This window comes from Anomaloglossus baeobatrachus, chromosome 4 (genome assembly GCF_048569485.1).
Source record: "Anomaloglossus baeobatrachus isolate aAnoBae1 chromosome 4, aAnoBae1.hap1, whole genome shotgun sequence".
NCBI classification, from domain to species: Eukaryota; Metazoa; Chordata; class Amphibia; order Anura; family Aromobatidae; genus Anomaloglossus; species Anomaloglossus baeobatrachus.
In genome coordinates this window covers 255,243,586-255,262,521 of record NC_134356.1, presented here as the reverse complement: position 1 = coordinate 255,262,521, position 18,936 = coordinate 255,243,586, and the positions used below count along the sequence as shown (strand labels likewise).

The window sequence follows — 18,936 nt, the reverse complement described above, 5'->3', positions numbered from 1 at the left end:
TCATACACAGTTATGTAACTTATTTGAAAATTGACTAGTGATGAGCCAGGGTAATTGTTACTATTCGCTGCTCGCACAAATAGTACAGTATTCGGGTTACTCATTACATTGGGTGTTTTTGTGTACTCGCCTTGCCATATTCGTATGTCCTGCCCAGCAAGTTTGGCACCTGATTTGTAGCCACTAAACATGCTGGGCTTCTTAATCAATCACAGTAATGCTGCAGCAATCTTGGTTGTAGTATTGCTGTGATTGGCTGGCCGCGAGTGTGGCTTCCGTCGGCTGCCCCTGCCAGCGCTTCAGTGACTCACACAGCAGTGTGGGAACCGCTGTGGGGATGACAAGCACTGCTGTTATGAGGTTACCCCATTTGCCACCGCACCAGGGCAATGGGATGAGCTGGGGAGAAGCGCCAGGATTGGCACATCTAATGAATGCACCATTTCTGTTGTGGCTGCGGCATGCTATTTTTAGGCTGGGGAGGTTCCAATAACTATGGACCTCCCTAGTTTGAGAATACCAGACCACAGCTGTCCACTTTACCTTGGCTGGTGATCCAATTTGGGGCCCCCATTTTTTGTTTTAAATTATTTACTTAATTTAAAATAACAGTATGCTGTGCCCTCTGTTTTGGATAACCAGCCAAGCTTACGCTGCCAGCTGCGGTCTGCAGGCTGCCACTGTCTGCTTCAACTTAGCTGGATACAAAAAATAGTTGGGACCCCCACATCATTTTTTGGGGGAAAATAATGAATTTGTGGCTAAAAACAAGGCTAAGGTGGGATGTAGTAGGGCTGAATTGCTGTAGAACCTCGTGTGTATTACGTCAGACCTGAAGGGGTGTATGGGGGATTAATAAAGTGGTTAAAGAGGGTGCTGTTTTGTCTTTTATTTCAAATAAAGAATATTATAGGTGTTTGTGCTTATTTACTTTCACTTACAGATTAGTGATGAGGGGGAGTCTCATAGATGCCTGCCATGACTAATATAGGACCTAGTGGCAGCTATGGGCTGGCATTAACTCTTTATTACCCTGATTGCCATTGCACTAGGGCAAGCTGGAAAAGCTGGATACAGTGCCGGGACTGTCGCATCTACTGGATGCGGCAATTCTGGCGGCTGCTGGCTGATAATTTTAGGCTGGGATAAGCCTACTAACCATAGGCCTCCCCAGTCTGAGAATACCAGCCCACAGCTGTGGGGCTTCATCTTGGCTTGGTATCGAAATTGAGGGAACCGCATGCCGTTTTTTTAAAATTATCTATTAATTTTACTGTACTATATAGACCTGCCCACCAGCATCTGTGATTGGTTGCAGTCAGACAGCTGTCACTCACGTGACTGCAACCAATCACAGACGCCGGTGGTTGGGAGAAGCAGCGAGAATGTATGAGCCTAATGAGTGAGTGCAGTGAATATGTACGAGCCTAATGAGCGGGTAGGTAATAAGAATGAGAGGCTGTGGGAGCAGTGTGACAGCCGTGCTACTCCGGTGATTGGTAAGTATAAAGCGCTCGGAGAGAGAGACAGAAATAGAGAGAGAGAGAATAAGTGGCGTAATACTGTGACACCCTTATACCTAGAAACCAAATGTGAGTCAGAAATGCATGCAGGCATATTCTCCAGGCTCTCCCCATTCAGTTTATCAATTTCCCATCCATTTTAGCCTTTTCCTCAGGTTCCCAGACCTCTTTGTGGGGTCCAGCAGAAAATTTCTCATATTCCCCATTGACTTGCATTACACTCGCTATTCGGAACGAGTATACGAGTATTACAAAGTACTCGTTACAAGTATAGCAATTATGAGTATTTCAGTAGTCACTCATCTCTAAAATTGACCCTTAGACTGCTTTTTTTATTAGTACCACTTATCTTTCCAGCATTAACCCTGTCCTCGCCTTTTTGAGATGTGTTGCTGCGATCAATTTCTAAAAGTGTTAATTTTCTTAACTGAAATGGAAAATTCTCTAACTTTCAACTTTTGATCTTGCACTATGTTTTGATGTAAATTAGTATAGGGTGCTTTACACGCTGCGACATCGCTACCGATATATCGTCGGGGTCACGTCGTTAGTGACGCACATCCGGCACCGTTAGCAACATCGCAGCGTGTGATACAAATGAGCGATGATCAACGAGCACAAAAACATGAACAATCGTTGCTCGGTGACACATTCATTACCTTAATATCGCTGCTGCCACACGTACAATGTTGTTCGTCGTTCCTGCGGCACCACACATCGCTATGTGTGACATCGCAGGAATGACAAACATCTTCTTACCTGGGTCCACCGGCAATTAGGAAGGAAGGAGGTAGGCGGGATGTTACGTCCAGCTCATCTCCGCCCCTCCGCTTCTATTGGCTGGCTGCTTAGTAACGCCACAGTGATGTCGCTATGATGCCGAACGCACCTCCCCCTTGAGGGAGGGATTGTTCGGCGGTCACAGCGATGTCGCTGACAAGGTATGTGCGTGTGATGCTGCTGTAGCAATAATGTTTGCTACGGCAGCAATCACCAAATGTCGCACGAACGATGTGGGCGGGTGCTATCACGCTCGACATTGCTAGCAATCGCTAGCGATGTCGCAGCGTGTAAAGTACCCTTATGTCTATGAGATTTTCAAATCAGTGCATTTTTGTTTTGGTTTTTTTTTACATATTTTTGGAATTGGGCTTGTATATAATTCAGGTACCATTTTTTGGGGACCATAAGTTGCACCCCAAATTACCGCAAGAGAAAAAAAATAGAAAAACATAATTTTTAATGTCAAAATGGGGGTCCGTCTTGTAGTCTTATGGTCTGTCTTATAGGCCGAATGTAGCTTACCGAGTGGTGCATGGAGTCACAGGATGCAGGGTTGGCCTCTGGAGGAAGTCGGTGGCAGCACCAGTCATGTTTCACAGCAGCACGAGGCAGACATTATTGATCTCCCAGCAATGGACGGCATGGACTTCAGGAAAATAGTGCCAGAGGTGAGATCTCGATCTGCGCATTCAGCGCCTCCGCTACTATTTTCCTGAAGTCCATCACATCCATCGCCGGAAGATGATTGGCATCTCACCCAGCTCTGGGCCCACAGCATTCCACAACTCGTGCTAGGATTCCTGCAACAGTGGCCCTACTTCCTGTGAGCACGCTCCACCGCCTCCACCCATCCCTCCAGTAAGCTACATTTGGCCTGTAATGCGCACTACTATTTCTCTCTGAATTTGGGAAAAAAGTGAATCTCAGTCTGAAAAATACAGTAAATATAACAGGAAAAAATTAAATTTGGCAGACATTTCACAGCAGTATTTGCTTACAATTTACTGTATTTTTTCCAGTTAAAACATCTGATTCATTATTTCATTTGCACCAATTTTGCTATTTTTTACCCAAATTTCCATTACGTTTATGCTATTTTACATTATTTTTTTTTACGTCTTTGTTTTTTTTGTTTACAATTTTGGACATGAGTTTTGTAATTCAAATGTTTACTGTTGATTCCTTATTTGTGGCTTTTTAAAAAGTCACAACATTTTGTGGAAATGTACTCCTTTACCCCCAGAAGATATTTTTTGCACGTTACACATTTTTGTGCAAATGTTAGCATTGAGTGCAGTCAATCATCTAATCATGGATTATGACAAAACATTTTTGATTTTGTGTAAAATTTATTTCCCTGTATGTTCCAGTTTGAAGAATTTGGCACTAAAAACAGCAATGAATATCACAAGGCAAAAAAGGAAAACTGAATGAAAGAAAAAGCAAAAATGATGAAGTGGGCCCTTTGTGGCATATGGACACAAGTATAAACCAAGGAAAAATGTGGTTCCCCATCTGGTCCTAGTTCAGATAAGAGATAAGCATAGAAAGCACAATAGAGTCTTAACCAAAACACATATACAGTGGATACGAAAAGTATTCAGACCTCTCTATGTTTCATTGCAGCAATTTTGTAAATTCAAAAAAGTTTTTTTCTCATTAATGTACACTCTGCACTCCATCTCAATAGAAAAAAACCCAGAAATGTAGAGATTTTTTCCAAATTTATTAAACAAGAAAAACTTAAATGTCACATGGTCATAAGTATTCAGACCCTTTGTTCAGTATTAAGCAGATGCACCCTTTTGAGCTAGTACAACCATGAGTCTTCTTGGGAATGATACAACAAGTTTTTCATACCTGGATTTGGGGATACTCTGCCATTCCTCCTTGCAGATCCTCTCCAATTCCATCAGGTTGGATTGTGAACATTGGTGGATAGCCATTTTCAGGATCTCTCCAGAGATACTCAATTGGATTAAGGTCAGGGCTCTGGCTGGGCCAGTCAAGAATGGTCACAAAGTTGTTCTGAAGCCACTCCTTTTTTATTTTAGCTGTGTGCTTAGGGTCAATGTCTTGTTTTAAGGTGAATCTTCAGTCAAGTCTGAGGTCTAGAGCACTCTGGAAGAGGTTTTCTTCCAGGATATCTCTGTACTTGGCTGCATTCATCTTTCCTTCAATTGCAACCAGTCGTCCTGTCCCTGCAGCTGAAAAACACCCCTATAGGATGATGGTGCCACCACCATGTTTCACTGTTGGGATTGTATTGGGCAGGCGATGAGCAGTGCCTGATTTTCTCCACACATACTGCTTAGAATTTTCGCCACAAAGTTCTATCTTCATCTCATCAGACCAGAGAGAGAATCTTATTTCTCATAGTCTGGGAGTCCTTCATGTGTTTTTTTGCAAACTCTATGCGGGCTTTCATATGTCTTGCACTGAGGAGAGGCTTCTGTCGGACCACTCTGCCATAAAGGCCTGACTGGTGGAGGACTGCAGTGATTGTTGGCTTTGCGCAACTTTCTCCCATCTCCCTACTTCACTCTGAAGCTCAGCCACAGTGATCTTGGGGTTCTTCTTACCTTTCTCACCAAGGCTCTTCTCCCATGATTGCTCAGTTTGGCTGGATGGCCAAGTCTAGGAGGAATTCTGGTGGTCCCAAACTTCTTCCATTTAAGGATTATTGAGGCCACTGTGCTCTTAGGGACCTTGAGTGATATAGAAATTCTTTTGTAACCTTGGCCAAATCTGTGCCTTGCCACAATTCTGTCTCTGAGCTCCTTGGGCAGTTCTTCTGATTTCATGATTCTCATTTGGTCTGACATGCACTGTGAGCTGTGAGGTCTTATATAGACAGGTGTGGGCCTTTCCAAATGAAGTCCTATCAGTTTAATTAAACACAGCTGGACTCCAATGAAGGAGTAGAATCATCACAAGGAGGATCACAAGGAAATGGACAGCATGTGACTTAAATATGAGTGTCTGAACAAAGGGTCTGAATACTAATGACCATGTGATATTTCAGTTTTTCTTGATTAATAAATTTGCAAAAATTTCTACATTTCTGTTTTTTTTCCTGTCAATATGGTGTGCAGAGAGTACATTGATGAGAAAAAAATTAACTTTTTTGAATTTACCAAATAGCTGCAATGAAACATAGTGAAAAAGGGGTCCTGCCAATCAGGATGGACTATTACAGCCAGAATTAAAGAAGGATTACAGATTGATTTAAATATATTCACCAAAGCCATGCATGACGTTTTGGTCCCATTGACCTTCATCAGATATGCTGTGTTATTTATGAAAAATAAAACTGAGAAATAAAGTAAAATATACCAACTTTTATAGTATGAAGTTGCATACATGATCACATAAATCCAAATGGTTTATTTAGAGATGAAAAGGATTCAAAGGCAAATTGTAATCAAATATTTGGATACAATAATGTCAAAACATACTGTAAAAATTATATATTATTTTATTTCTCAATTTTATTTTCCATAACATAGCACATCTGATAAAGGTCAATGTGACTGAAGCATCATGCATTGCTTGAGGGAATATATCTAGCAATAAATCACACCGACATGTTCTCTTGACTATGAGCTCCAAACTCTTCATTACCTGTATGAAAGATGGGGGCCGGCCAGGCAGAACTATTTTAGACTTTTTCAATTTAAAGAAAGGAGGTCAGAGCGCTCAGTTTATTTCACATAGTGGTACAAACAGGCCTAATCTGATTATTTTATACTACTTTAGTAATCAATCATACTGACAATGAGAGTGGTAATCTACATCTGTGAATAGTAATCCAAAGACTCACCTGGTGTAGGGAAATACTGTAGCTCTATAGTCACTCAATGTAACTGAAAAATTGATTTTTCTATGATATACTGCAGTAACAGCATCTTAATAACAGTCTTTTCTTATTCTTCACCCACTGCAAACAATGAGGGCAGTATTAAACCCCTTAGTGCTAATTTTGCTGCTAAACCAAAATCCTGAAACCAAGGCTTCTGTGTCCCATTGTTATGCTTTCTACATAGAGAGACAGGCTATCTGTAATTTTCCTTTCTAGTTAAACAAAAAAAAAAATCTATATAATTCAGAGATGTAAACACAATTGTCTACCTTGTTTCAATAGTACAATATTAGACCCTTACGTGCAACCCAAATATCACTGTTGGTAACCATTGGTTAACTTCAGCCTTACCCTGGACAGATAGACTAAGGTCATTGGATATTAATAGGTCGGTGCTTGCATTAAAAAGTTGAAAAGGAGTTCAAAACAGGAGTTCAAAGTACTACTGAGTGTTGTACACATATTATCCAGGTTGTTTAATACATATTTTCAAACTTTTGTAGACAATTCTGTCAAGCTCACAAATTAGAATGTCAAATATCCCACCCAACTCTAGACTAAATGCGTATTTTTTCCTTAAATTTTTTCGCTTTTTTTTATTGTAGCTTAATTTCCTACTCTGAAGTTTGCTAATATATATCTACAGAGAGAAAATCTCCGAATCTAGTTTTGTCCTTGTATATATGAAGAGCGTGTGTTTAAATCTAAAATGGGTATACAAATATATGTCCATTAAAAGTAAATATGTATATTGTATCTTTTAGTACGTGGACTTAAACTCCTCAAGAAATCTTTTTGTTTTCGGATTTTCCATGTTCACTGGTCTTGTTGTCCCAACATGGTTGGAAGAGCATCCTGGAGTTATAAGTACAGGTAAGCTTTATTCATTCTAATGGTGCAAAGATTTTCATATTATTGTAATACATGTGCAACATTTTCTTGTCTTTCTGTTTCTAAAATGACTTTATTTGCAGGAAGAGAAGAATGGTGCTTCTTAGTTGAGCTCCATTGAATTTTGTCTGTTTATGTAGTGTGACAGCAATGCACTGCATGACACCTCTGTCACCTTCTTAGGTAGGGTTTCATATTTCTGAATTTTAGTTTCTTTGGACCCAATAAAATTTGATTATTTCAATATTATACTTTGCAGTTGTGGCGTCCTGGACTAGCCAGGGGCCACAGGTAACAACACACACACACCCCCACCCCCAGCAGGTCACAGCAGTCATCTCCAGTGAGACCTGATTTCCTCCCTCGGGTTCAGACAGACCCACCAGGTGGGCGGAGTCAGGCAGACGGACACACCCACCGAGGCGTCTAGCTGGTCTGAGGCAGGAAACAAGGGAGACAAGTCCAGGCAGAGGAAGGGAGAGGAGGTGTGCAGAGTGGCAGAAGCAGATGGGGGCCTAGGTTGGAGCCTAGGGCCCTCGTGTAGCAGTCAGGCAGACGGTAGTGGCCGTCTGCGGGAGCGGGAAGACAGTCTTGGTGGAACCGTAGGTAGCCGAGGTTGGGCGGTGGCCCACCGGTACCGAACCGGGGAGCCAGCTGGAAACCGGAGCACAGGAGAAGCGTGCAAGAAGGTGCAGGAAAGGACTTACACTACCAACCTGGGGTCAGGGAAGAAACTACAGCAGCCGTCTGCGGAACCCGTCCATCCAGCCGTTTGTTTTACCAGAGACTCCGTGTGCATTACTGGCTGAGTGAGTACCACTGTGCCATCTGGCACTGCAGTGCCCCGTGACCCTGCACCCGGCCAGGCCCCGCAACCCACCTTCCGACCTCCACCACAGGGCCCTGGGACCACCAAACCCCCCCTACCCACGGAGGGGAGAAAACATCTCAGCTGCTCCCTGTCAACGCTCCTGGGATCCCCGTACAGAGCAGCGGTGGTGTCCCAGCCTCACCACAAGCCGTGGGTGGCGGCACGGACAATATCCCTAAACCAAACCACCCCTTTCACTCACGGGCGAGGAGTGCCGCTCGAGTCCCCGGGATCCGGCCCACCGCTCGAGCCACCGACCAAGCGAGCAGCAGCAGCCGGACCCGAGCAGTGGGAGAGCGCAGCGCCCTAACCGCCCGTGACACAGTAACTCCATGATGTACTGAAACAGGAATCATTATAATACATATATAAGTGACCACAGTGGCTATTGTACCCTGGGCACCAGGCTTCTGAACAGAGAAACTTACTTGGTATACAATATTCTTACCAGAGGAGGGTGGAGTATACGCAATCAATCAAAATGGCCTAACAGCCAGTGAGAACAGTCAATCAAAGAACAACCTTTTTCCAGCTGAGGCAGATTATTGATAAGTGTATATCAGTTCCTCACATTGATGGCTTTCCTCTTTGACAGCTTATACATGCATGATTTTTGCATCTACAAAATGATCCTTATACAGTCACACAAATCCTTGACCTTTAAAGAGGACTAATAACTTGCAATAATTTTTTTTCCTAGTATAAAGGCTGCTTTACTCCTGAATCTTGCCTTGTTTTTATATTGTTCTTGCACCTCTGTTTCTGAGATATGGCTCCTTATTTTCCCTGTATGTAAAACTACTGGTCTTAGCTAAGTAGCCTTGCATCCTATCTTTTGAGTCTTGTCCTCTTCAGTTGTCAACTCATCTCTATGGGCATTTTTTTGAGTTTTCTAAAAAAAATAGATGTCTATATAGGGAAGATAGGTTCATATCTCAGAAATAGAGAGGTGCAACAACAACATGTAATCCATGCTAGGACAACGTCATTCAGTGTTGGACTGAGCTGCCCAGGGCCCACCAGTAACAGTGACACTGGGAGCCAATGTTCAGTTACATGCAAATATTACATTAGCCTCATTCACACATTTATCTGTACTTGTTATGTAATAATGCACTGGATAGTTTGTTGAGTGAATGATGAGATGCTGCTATTTTCTGTACATAGTGAATAATGTAATGGGGCCAAATACTGTTCATATTAGAGGGTAAGTGGCTCACTTAAGCACAGGGGATTGCTCTTTTCTCCTGTCCAAGCCCTGGCACCCTCTACTTCAGGTAGAGTATATATATATATATATATATATATATATATATATATATATATATATATATATAAACAATACAAAAAAGGGGGACCAGTCGCACACTGCAAAAAACCAAAATAAATTCTACCTAAAAAATTATAAGTGGAGGTATTTGGAATATTATCGTGGCCATTGTAATACTAGCCCAGCGCCCCTTCACGGCAACCTCCTTTGCTGGGTCCAACACTAAACTGCATCTTTTCTGGGCTTTAAAAACCTACAAGATCAGCCGGTGAACAAAAAGGAGGCTAAGGAAGCTGCAAGAGCTAGAGTGCAAATCCAGCAAAACAGAGCATCACTCCCTGTTATATGCATTATACAATAGAACATAAACAGAATGAAAGCAGGGGTTCCCTTGCTGGTTTCCCACGCTGGTACTAACCTGACTTCAAACCGAACTGGCAGCACCTTTACAATGTGGACAGGTGCGTATCTGGGTGATGTGTAGAAATACAAGACAAAAAAGGGGGACCAGTCGCACACTGTGAAAAACCAAAATAAATTCTACCTAAAAAAATATAAATTGCGGTATTTGGAATATTAAATAAATATATATATATATATATATATATATATACAGTGCCTACAAGTAGTCTTCAACCCCCTGCAGATTTAGCAGGTTTGATAAGATGCAAATAAGTTAGAGCCTGCAAACTTCAAACAAGAGCAGGATTTATTAACAGATGCATAAATCTTACAAACCAACAAGTTATGTTGCGCAGTTAAATTTTAATAAATTTTCAACATAAAAGTGTGGGTCAATTATTATTCAACCCCTAGGTTTAATATTTTGTGGAATAACCCTTGTTTGCAATTACAGCTAATAATCGTCTTTTATAAGACCTGATCAGGCCGGCACAGGTCTCTGGAGTTATCTTGGCCCACTCCTCCATGCAGATCTTCTCCAAGTTATCTAGGTTCTTTGGGTGTTTCATGTGGACTTTCATCTTGAGCTCCTTCCACAAGTTTTCAATTGGGTTAAGGTCAGGAGACTGACTAGGCCACTGCAACACCTTGATTTTTTCCCTCTTGAACCAGGCCTTGGTTTTCTTGGCTGTGTGCTTTGGGTCGTTGTCTTGTTGGAAGATGAAATGATGACCCATCTTAAGATCCTTGATGGAGGAGTGGAGGTTCTTGGCCAAAATCTCCAGGTAGGCCGTGCTATCCATCTTCCCATGGATGCGGACCAGATGGCCAGGCCCCTTGACTGAGAAACAGCCCCACAGCATGATGCTGCCACCACCATGCTTGACTGTAGGGATGGTATTCTTGGGGTCATATGCAGTGCCATCCAGTCTCCAAACGTCACGTGTGTGGTTGGCACCAAAGATCTCGATCTTGGTCTCATCAGACCAGAGAACCTTAAACCAGTCTGTCTCAGAATCCTCCAAGTGATCATGAGCAATCTGTAGACGAGCCTTGACATGACACTTTGAAAGTAAAGGTACCTTACGGGCTCGTCTGGAACGGAGACATTGCGGTGGAGTATGTTACTTATGGTATTGACTGAAACCAATGTCCCCACTGCCATGAGATCTTCCCGGAGCTCCTTCCTTGTTGTCCTTGAATAAGCCTTGACTCTTCGGACAAGCCTGGCCTCGGCACGGGTGAAAACTTTCAAAGGCTGTCCAGGCCGTGGAAGGCTAACAGTAGTTCCATAAGCCTTCCACTTCCGGATGATGCTCCCAACAGTGGAGACAGGTAGGCCCAACTCCTTGGAAAGGGTTTTATAGCCCTTGACAGCCTTGTGACCCTCCACGATCTTGTCTCTGATGGCCTTGGAATGCTCCTTTGTCTTTCCCATGTTGACCAAGTATGAGTGCTGTTCACAAGTTTGGGGAGGGTCTTAATTAGTCAGAAAAGGCTGTAAAAAGAGATAATTAATCCAAACATGTGAAGCTCATTGTTCTTTGTGCCTGAAATACTTCTTAATACTTTAGGGGAGCCAAACAGAATTCTTGTGGTTTGAGGGGTTGAATAATAAATGACCCTCTGAATAAACTTTTCACAATTTAAAAAAAAAAAATAAAAAAAGAAATAAAATTCTTTTTTGCTGCAGTGCATTTCACACTTCCAGGCTGATCTACAGTCCAAATGTCACAATGCCAAGTTAATTCCGAATGTGTAAACCTGCTAAATCTGCAGGGGTGTACATAGCAAGATCATAACTGTTAACGGTTACAAGATTGCATTTCTTCACTTTATTTGTTCTTTAGTAGGCCCCGCCCACCCACAAGTAGGCCATGAGCATACTCCACATTTTGTATTCATCCATTGCCCCAGCATAGCAATTGGGGCAAGTCTTCATTCATGAATGGAGCAATAGGAAAGTATATGAGAAGGAAAGGCACAGATATTAAATTCTAAATATAACAGTTGCATAAAGCAATTTAGAGAACCAACTGTAAACTAATAAGCATGTTTAACTACTTTTCTAGAGTCTCGATATTTCAATCACACAGACAGTGGTTTGTACTACAATAATTTTAGGGGCCCTTTGCACACTACGACATCGCAGGTGCGATCTCGGTGGGGTCAAATCAAAAGTGACGCACATCCGGCGTCGCTCTCGACATCGTAGTATGTAAATCGTTTTAACTACGATTACCGAGCGCAAAAGTGTCGGTATCGTATGATCGGTGTAGTGTCGGTCATTTTCATTATTTTGGCTGCAGCAATGGTACGATGTTGTTCCTCGTTCCTGCGGCAGCACACATCGCTGTGTATGAAGTCGCTGGAGCGAGGAACATCTTCTACCTGCATCCCGTCTGCAATGTGGAAGGAAAGAGGTGGGCGGGATGTTTACGTCCTGCTCATCTCCGTCTCTCCGCTTCTATTTGCCGCCTGCCGTGTGACGTCGCTGTGACACCACACGACCCGCCCCCTTAGGAAGGAGGCGGGTCGCCGGCCAGAGCGACGTCGCAGGGCAGGTGAGTGCATGTGAAGCTGCCGTAGCGATAATATTCGCTACGGCAGCTATCACAAGATGTCACAGCTGCGACGGGGGCGGGGATTATCGCATTCAGCATCGCAGCATCGGCTTGCGACGTCATAGTGTGCAAAGGGCCCCTTAGGCCTCCTTCACATGTGTATATAAACCATGTACCTACAAAACCGATACATGCGTGATAAGAGTTTTCCATTAGTGTGCCATCAATGTGTCATCCATGTGTCATCCATGTGCCACCTGTGTTTTTACAGTATAGCTAAATAAATAAGATATTGCAATCCTATACTTTCAATATTAAACATGTACGTACATTACACAAATGGTACACAGATGCTATCCGTGTGCTGTATGTGTTTTTCATAGATTTGTATTGGCCCTTGTCCAGACATGTCTCCCTGTGTTTACATGGACACACAGTCCGTGTAAAAATACAGACGTGAGGTTAAAATGGGTATGGGTGGGATCCGTGAAACAAAAGTATGCCACAAGTACTGGAAACAAGGACACGATATTTCAGATCATATATCTTCTTGAATATTTGTCAATGAAGACAAATGAGATATATTGTACAAGCAGTAGTGGTGAAGATGCAATGAATGTGCTAATATGAGAACATAATAATAGAATCATGTAAAGCTAATTAGATTTATGTCTGTGTTTTTAAAGGAGAAATAGATCACAGCAATGCCATTCTTTATGGTAACATATATTTACATTATCTGCTTCTCTATTGAGTCAGCTACAGGCCTCTAACATGAAATCATTCTCCTGAACAAAATGTTCCCAATTGTAAAATGAACGTTCTAACTATTGCAATGTCTTGCTTGTCTTTTGTCTCTTATCTGTCAGTGACTAGGTGGACAGTTTTGGCCCACATGTTTCATTTTCAATTACTTGCTGGCCTCCAGCCACTATACCTTAGATACTTTAAAACTTCCATTCATCAAATTTTTACTAGAAAGTTTCTAAATCACTTTTGTATTAGATTATGATGTAGCTTTGCTTTTTACACCTTGCGCCTTTATTAAAAAATAAGTTTTACAACAAAAATAATGAATCTTGCTTGTACATAAATGAAATATATTCGCAGATTTTTGTATAAATGGCTCATGGTAAAATGATATGAGCCTTCAGACATGAGAATTGAAAAATACAAATGAAAATTCGACTTGTATAAAAAGGTTGTAGAAAAACTTTCTTTAAGTCGAATTTCATCATTTGATCACCCTTTAATTTAGGTTTGAATTGATAAGAAAATGGGAATGAAGGGCCATGGTAGATCTGAAGCCTCTGTTACTCCTGAAGGGAAATAAGCACTTGATGTTGAATACACGGTAAATTCCAATGTCGCTTACTAATAGTTACAGGCAGCCAGCAAGTTGTCTACATTCTATGCAGGGGATTTGGGACTATAAATATGAAACACCTTGCTTTGAAGGCTATGAAGTTGTATTAGGATTAGAGGTGAGCAGACCGTGTATGTTCAGGCTCGCCGGGTGCTACCGGACTTTTCTTAAAAGTTCATTTCAATGCCTAGACTTGACCTGAACATGTTCCTGAACCCCATCTATATATATAATTGCCTTATTCTGTCTGTCTATCTGTCTGTCTTGTTCCAAAATGACGTCACTACACTGACAACCGTCGCATTGGCCGCTCGGCTCGGCCCGGCCACGCCCCCCGCATGCATTGGCCGCTTGGCTCAGCCCGGCCAGGCCCCCCGCACGCATTAGCCGCTTGGCTCGGCCCAGCCACGCCCCCCGCACACTGTGCCCGCTCGGCTCAGCCATGCCCCCCACACACTGTGACCGCTCAGCCATGCCCCCGCAAACTGTGCCCACACGGCCACGCCCCCGCACACTGTGCCTGCTCGGCCATGCCCCCACACACTGTGCCCGCTCGGCCACGCCCCCCCGCACACTCTGCCCGCTTGGCCATGACCCCCACACACTATGCCAGCTTGGCCACACCCCCCGCACACATTGGGCACCTATACACCTCCCCCAGGACTACTCCACCTATTAGTCACTGCCCCCCAGGACTACTCCACCTATTAGACACCTCCCCCCAGGACTACTCCACCTATTACACACTTCCCCCCAGGACTACTCCTCCTATTAGGCTCCTCTCCCCCCAGGATTACTCCTATTAGCCATCTCTCCCCGCAGGACTACTCTTCCTATTAGACTCCCCCCCAGGATTACTCCTACTATTAGACTCCTCTCCCTCCAGGACTACTCCTCCTATTATCCTCCTCTCTCCCCAGGACTACTCCTATTATACTCCTCTTTCCCCAGGACTACTCCTCCTATTTTCCTCCTCTCTCCCCAGGACTACTCTCCCTATTATCCTCCTCTCCCCCCAGGACTACTCCTCCTATTATACTCCTCTCCCCTCAAGACTACTCATCCTATTATCCACCTCTCCCCACAGGTCTACTCCTCCTATTATCCTCCTATCCCCCCAGGACTTCTCTTCCTATTATACTCCTCACCTCCAGGACTACTCCTCCTATTATACTCCTCTCCCCCCAGGACTATGCCTCCTATTATACTCCTCTCTCCCCAGAACTACTCCTCCAATACACACACACTACACAAAACATACCTCCCCCAAAACACACACACGCACCCACACAAACCGCGCAACACACACAGCACCACACACACACACAACGCTACAGACACACAGCGCTCCACAAACAACGCAATGCACAAACAACACCGCTCTCACACACCCCCCCCCACCCAGACAACACGCAGAACATTTACAGCACCCTACATAAACACTTGGTAACTACACACAACAACCTCTTTATATATAACAAAAATCATACATGAACTACACAATAAATTCCAGAATACCCAATGCGCTAGAATCGGGCCACCATCTAGTATAAGTATATTTGGACTCAAACTAACCTGTTCTACTCGAGTAACCAGTATAATGGAAGTCAATGATTGTGCTGTTCAGCTCTCTGCCCACATACAGCCAGCCATAAACAGAGCATTTCCAGGGGAGGAAGGGAAGGGTTTTTTTTTTCTTTCAATAAACAGCATCCCAGTGAGAGCTATTCAGAGAGTGCAGGAGCATGCAGTTGGCTGAGCACCGAGCGTTCTCGAGCACTCCAATGTTCAATTGGGTGGTTAGCAAATGAACAGTACCCAAACTCATATGGGGACTTTTTTTTGTAAAAGACCGGGTTTGGGATCGAGCCTCGAACACCTAGTGTTTGTAATGAACCCCGAACCTTACAGTTTGGGTTCACTCATATTTAATTATGATTATTTTTTTGGCATTTATCTGGTGAGCATTATTTATTTGGGCAGTACTATGCCTGCCATAGTTTAAATAATATGTTGATAATTCAACTCCAAATAATATCTCCAAAGACATACTGATAGGGACTTTAGATTGTGGGCCCTAATGGGGACAGAGATGATAATGTGTATAAAGGGCTGTGGAATTAATGGCGCTATATAAGTGAATATATATATATATATATATATATATATATATATATATATATATATATATATATATATATATATATATATATTATAATGCTGTGGCTGGTATTTTTATATCTGGTAATTGGCTGATACATTTGTAAGGAGATGTGCACATTGCCCACGTCTCGCCTATATGTAATGTATAATGTGAACTGTGATTTTTCTTAGTGGTGTTGAGATTATGCCAGACAGTAGGTAAAGATGAAGTTAATAGTTGTGACTAGCCCAGAGTGGGAGGGACTAAACTGAAGGGACATTGACCATTTCCTGTTAGGAGGTCAGATATGTCCAGCGTGCAGTAGGACCTAAGGTCTAGCTAGTAAGCAAAGCCGCAAGACAAGGGTGTCCCATGAGAGGAGACCGAGGCAGAGAATAACAAGACCCTGAGGAGAGCAACAGAGGGGGAGAGATAACTGAGATACAAAGGGATCAACAGGAGACAGGTCCTGAAACAGCATATCTAGCTGTATGGCCCTGAGTTTATAACTTTCCAAGGTATGGGCCAAGACAGAACAAAAGTGTGAGACGAAGTCGACAAGCTTCAAGCTAACTTTAACTATATTGACAAATCATATGCTTTAAGAGGAGAACAGGAGGCAGAACTGCGGGATGGGAATATGACTTTCACAAACTGAACCATGGTACTCAGCTAGGTTGTGGTGAAGGAAGTGAGGTTAAATGTGGGCAGGAGAAAGTGACATTGTAGAAGTAAAGACATTGTGTATAGAGATGCTCAGTGTTGAAGAAAAACCATATGAGAAGTTATGTACCTGTTATCTACTGTATATACTGGCCATCAAGGGATTGTGCAGTAATGTACAGCTTAAGAACTGGTGATCTCCCTTATTGAAGCGGTTAATATCCGGTCCTGACCAGTTGATGTCATTGGCAACATGTGGCCTGCAGAGAAGTATAGCACATAGCACAATAGCACATAACTCCAAACAACTAGCCAAGACCCCCTCTTTCATGTAATGTGCTGGGGTGCAATAAATGACAACCTCAACCATGGCTACGCCTGGTGCTACATTACCTATTGGTATCCTGGCTTCAAAAACTGTATATTTCCAATCTCAAATAACTTTATGCTCCATTAGTACATTTATTATGGTTACTTGTTTAGTTTTAGCACCAAAATATATTTATTGATTGATTTGACAGCCATTTGTATGTTTGCATACCTTTGTGTTTGTTGCGTCCGGGTGGTGGATCCTCTGGGCCGTGCCCCGGGCACCTCCGGTGAGGCAGCACAGAGCTACCCCAAGACTAGGATAATCCAGCAACCTCACCAAAGGGACCAGGGACACGGTTGCCGGAGCACAGAGCGGAATAAGATCAGAGTCCTTTTCAGAAGCTGTAATGAGGAAGTCCCTGGGGACCTAGAATTCCTGGTGCCAGGTTAGATGACAGTGCCCAGGTACCGGTGCCGGGTAGAGCCGTTAGACGAGAGCAGAGTCCAACCGGTAGAGGAGGCAGAGGTCACCGGGTGAAGCCGAGGTTAGGAGACGGGTTCAGACTGGAGAAGGTGGTGGAGTCTCAGCTGATAGTCCCCGTAGGACCACTCGGACGGGTTGTGATGAGGACCAGGTTTAGCTTGGCAGGACAGTCCCGGTAGGACCTCTCGGACAGGTTGTGGACAGGACCAGGTTGGGCTTGGCAGGACTGGTTCTGTGGAAGACATAAGATTAGAAGGAAACACAGCAAGGAGGGACCTGGACTCCTAGCTACAGAACTCGTAGAACAGGCGCCGCCCATATGGCAGGAAGCTCTTTATATACTCTAATCCTGACTTTAGGCAATATCCTGTTTCAGGGGCGCTGGCCCTTTAAGAGGAGGTCAATGACTGCGCGCACGCCGTAATGCGCATGCGTGCCGCCTGAGTACCAGAGGCCAGAGTAGGGAGCGGTGCCGAGGATGCAGGGGAGCTAGACAGGGTGTCCTGGGTCGCAGAGGAGAGCCGGGAACGGGAGACCGGGAGCCTGGAGAGTGCAGAGGAGGACGTGTGGCTGGAGACAGGGAGCCCGGGGACCGGGGTGGGGATTGAGGGACGGTGTCGGGACCCGGGGAGCGTGACAGTGTTTAATGATCCTCAAGTTAAGTCTTTAAAGAGAAACATACTGGAATTGTTACACTTTCTTCACGATTTACCTTGTGAAGATCTTCTAGTATCAAATGGGTATATGTCTGTTTGTCCTATCCTGTTTTACTATCTTCCATTAACCACACCATATTCAACATTTTAAAGCCAGAAATTGGGACATTTAGACCTTGTCCCTAGGACAATCTTCCATCCCTTTTCTGCATAGAGTAGCAGGATTTTTCTAGCACCACTAGCGGACAGAGCCAGAAGAGGGCCCCTATGCAAGAACAGAATATGGGCCCTTTTCAGTGCAATAACTCATAAAAATACACAATTCCACCTGCTTTTGGCAGGTAAAAATGGGCCTCCTTATCTCTTGGGACCCTATGTGCTGCACAGGTTGCAACAATGATATATCAGCCCCTACCTAGCGTAATCAGAGTTTTGACAAATATTGGACTTTTGTCTTAATAATGTTTATAAATAAGGTTTGATGTTGCTTTCTTTATTCTACTTGTGCATAATGATTAATTCACTTCATGATTTTTTTTATAACCTGAGGCTCATTTACGGCTTTTAGGCATACCTATTAGATAGCTAAACGTACTGAAAAAAAAAAATAGTTCAGAAAATGTTGGAATCCATCTTTTCTACATTATGAAGACGTTAACACTTACAATCACATTTGCAATAAACAGTCAAACAAGGACGACAATCTATTTGGCTGAACAGAAAAATATAAGTAGCGATTTCTCCAATTTCAGTTCAAAGTGCCACTTTTTATAACCACTGCAGATTCAGAAATATGTATCTTCTTTATGACAGGTGTCTGTAGTACTTAGAAGAACAGCCTCAGGCTGCTATTATCTGATCTATAGCTAGACACCTGCTTCTGACATCTTTTCTATGGAATCTCATCCCATTCCTTATGGCCTCTGGGTTACTAATATTCTTGAGTTTGTGTGCTGCAAGCGCTTTCTTCAAATCCCGCCAAATATTTTCTTTGGGTTTGGAGTGATGTAACGTATGGCGACTGCAGACACACGAAGAGCAGCGTCTGAAACAAAGCCTTGATAGACTTTCAGTTACGCTTGGATTCATTTCCCTGAAAAAAAGTCCATTGCTGACCAAGTTTAGCTTAATCAATGAAGGCATGTT

The 18,936-nt window shown here is 43.3% G+C and overlaps 1 protein-coding gene across 1 annotated transcript in view; it reads left to right on the top strand.

Annotated features, from left to right (window-relative positions):
* Positions 1–18,936, top strand: part of LOC142303441 (solute carrier family 23 member 2-like) — a 511,942-nt gene that overhangs the window by 389,783 nt on the left and 103,223 nt on the right. The window contains exon 10 of the mRNA XM_075344788.1: positions 6,933–7,041. Coding sequence (XP_075200903.1) covers positions 6,933–7,041 — 109 coding nt within the window. The remainder of the gene's footprint in view (positions 1–6,932; positions 7,042–18,936) is intronic.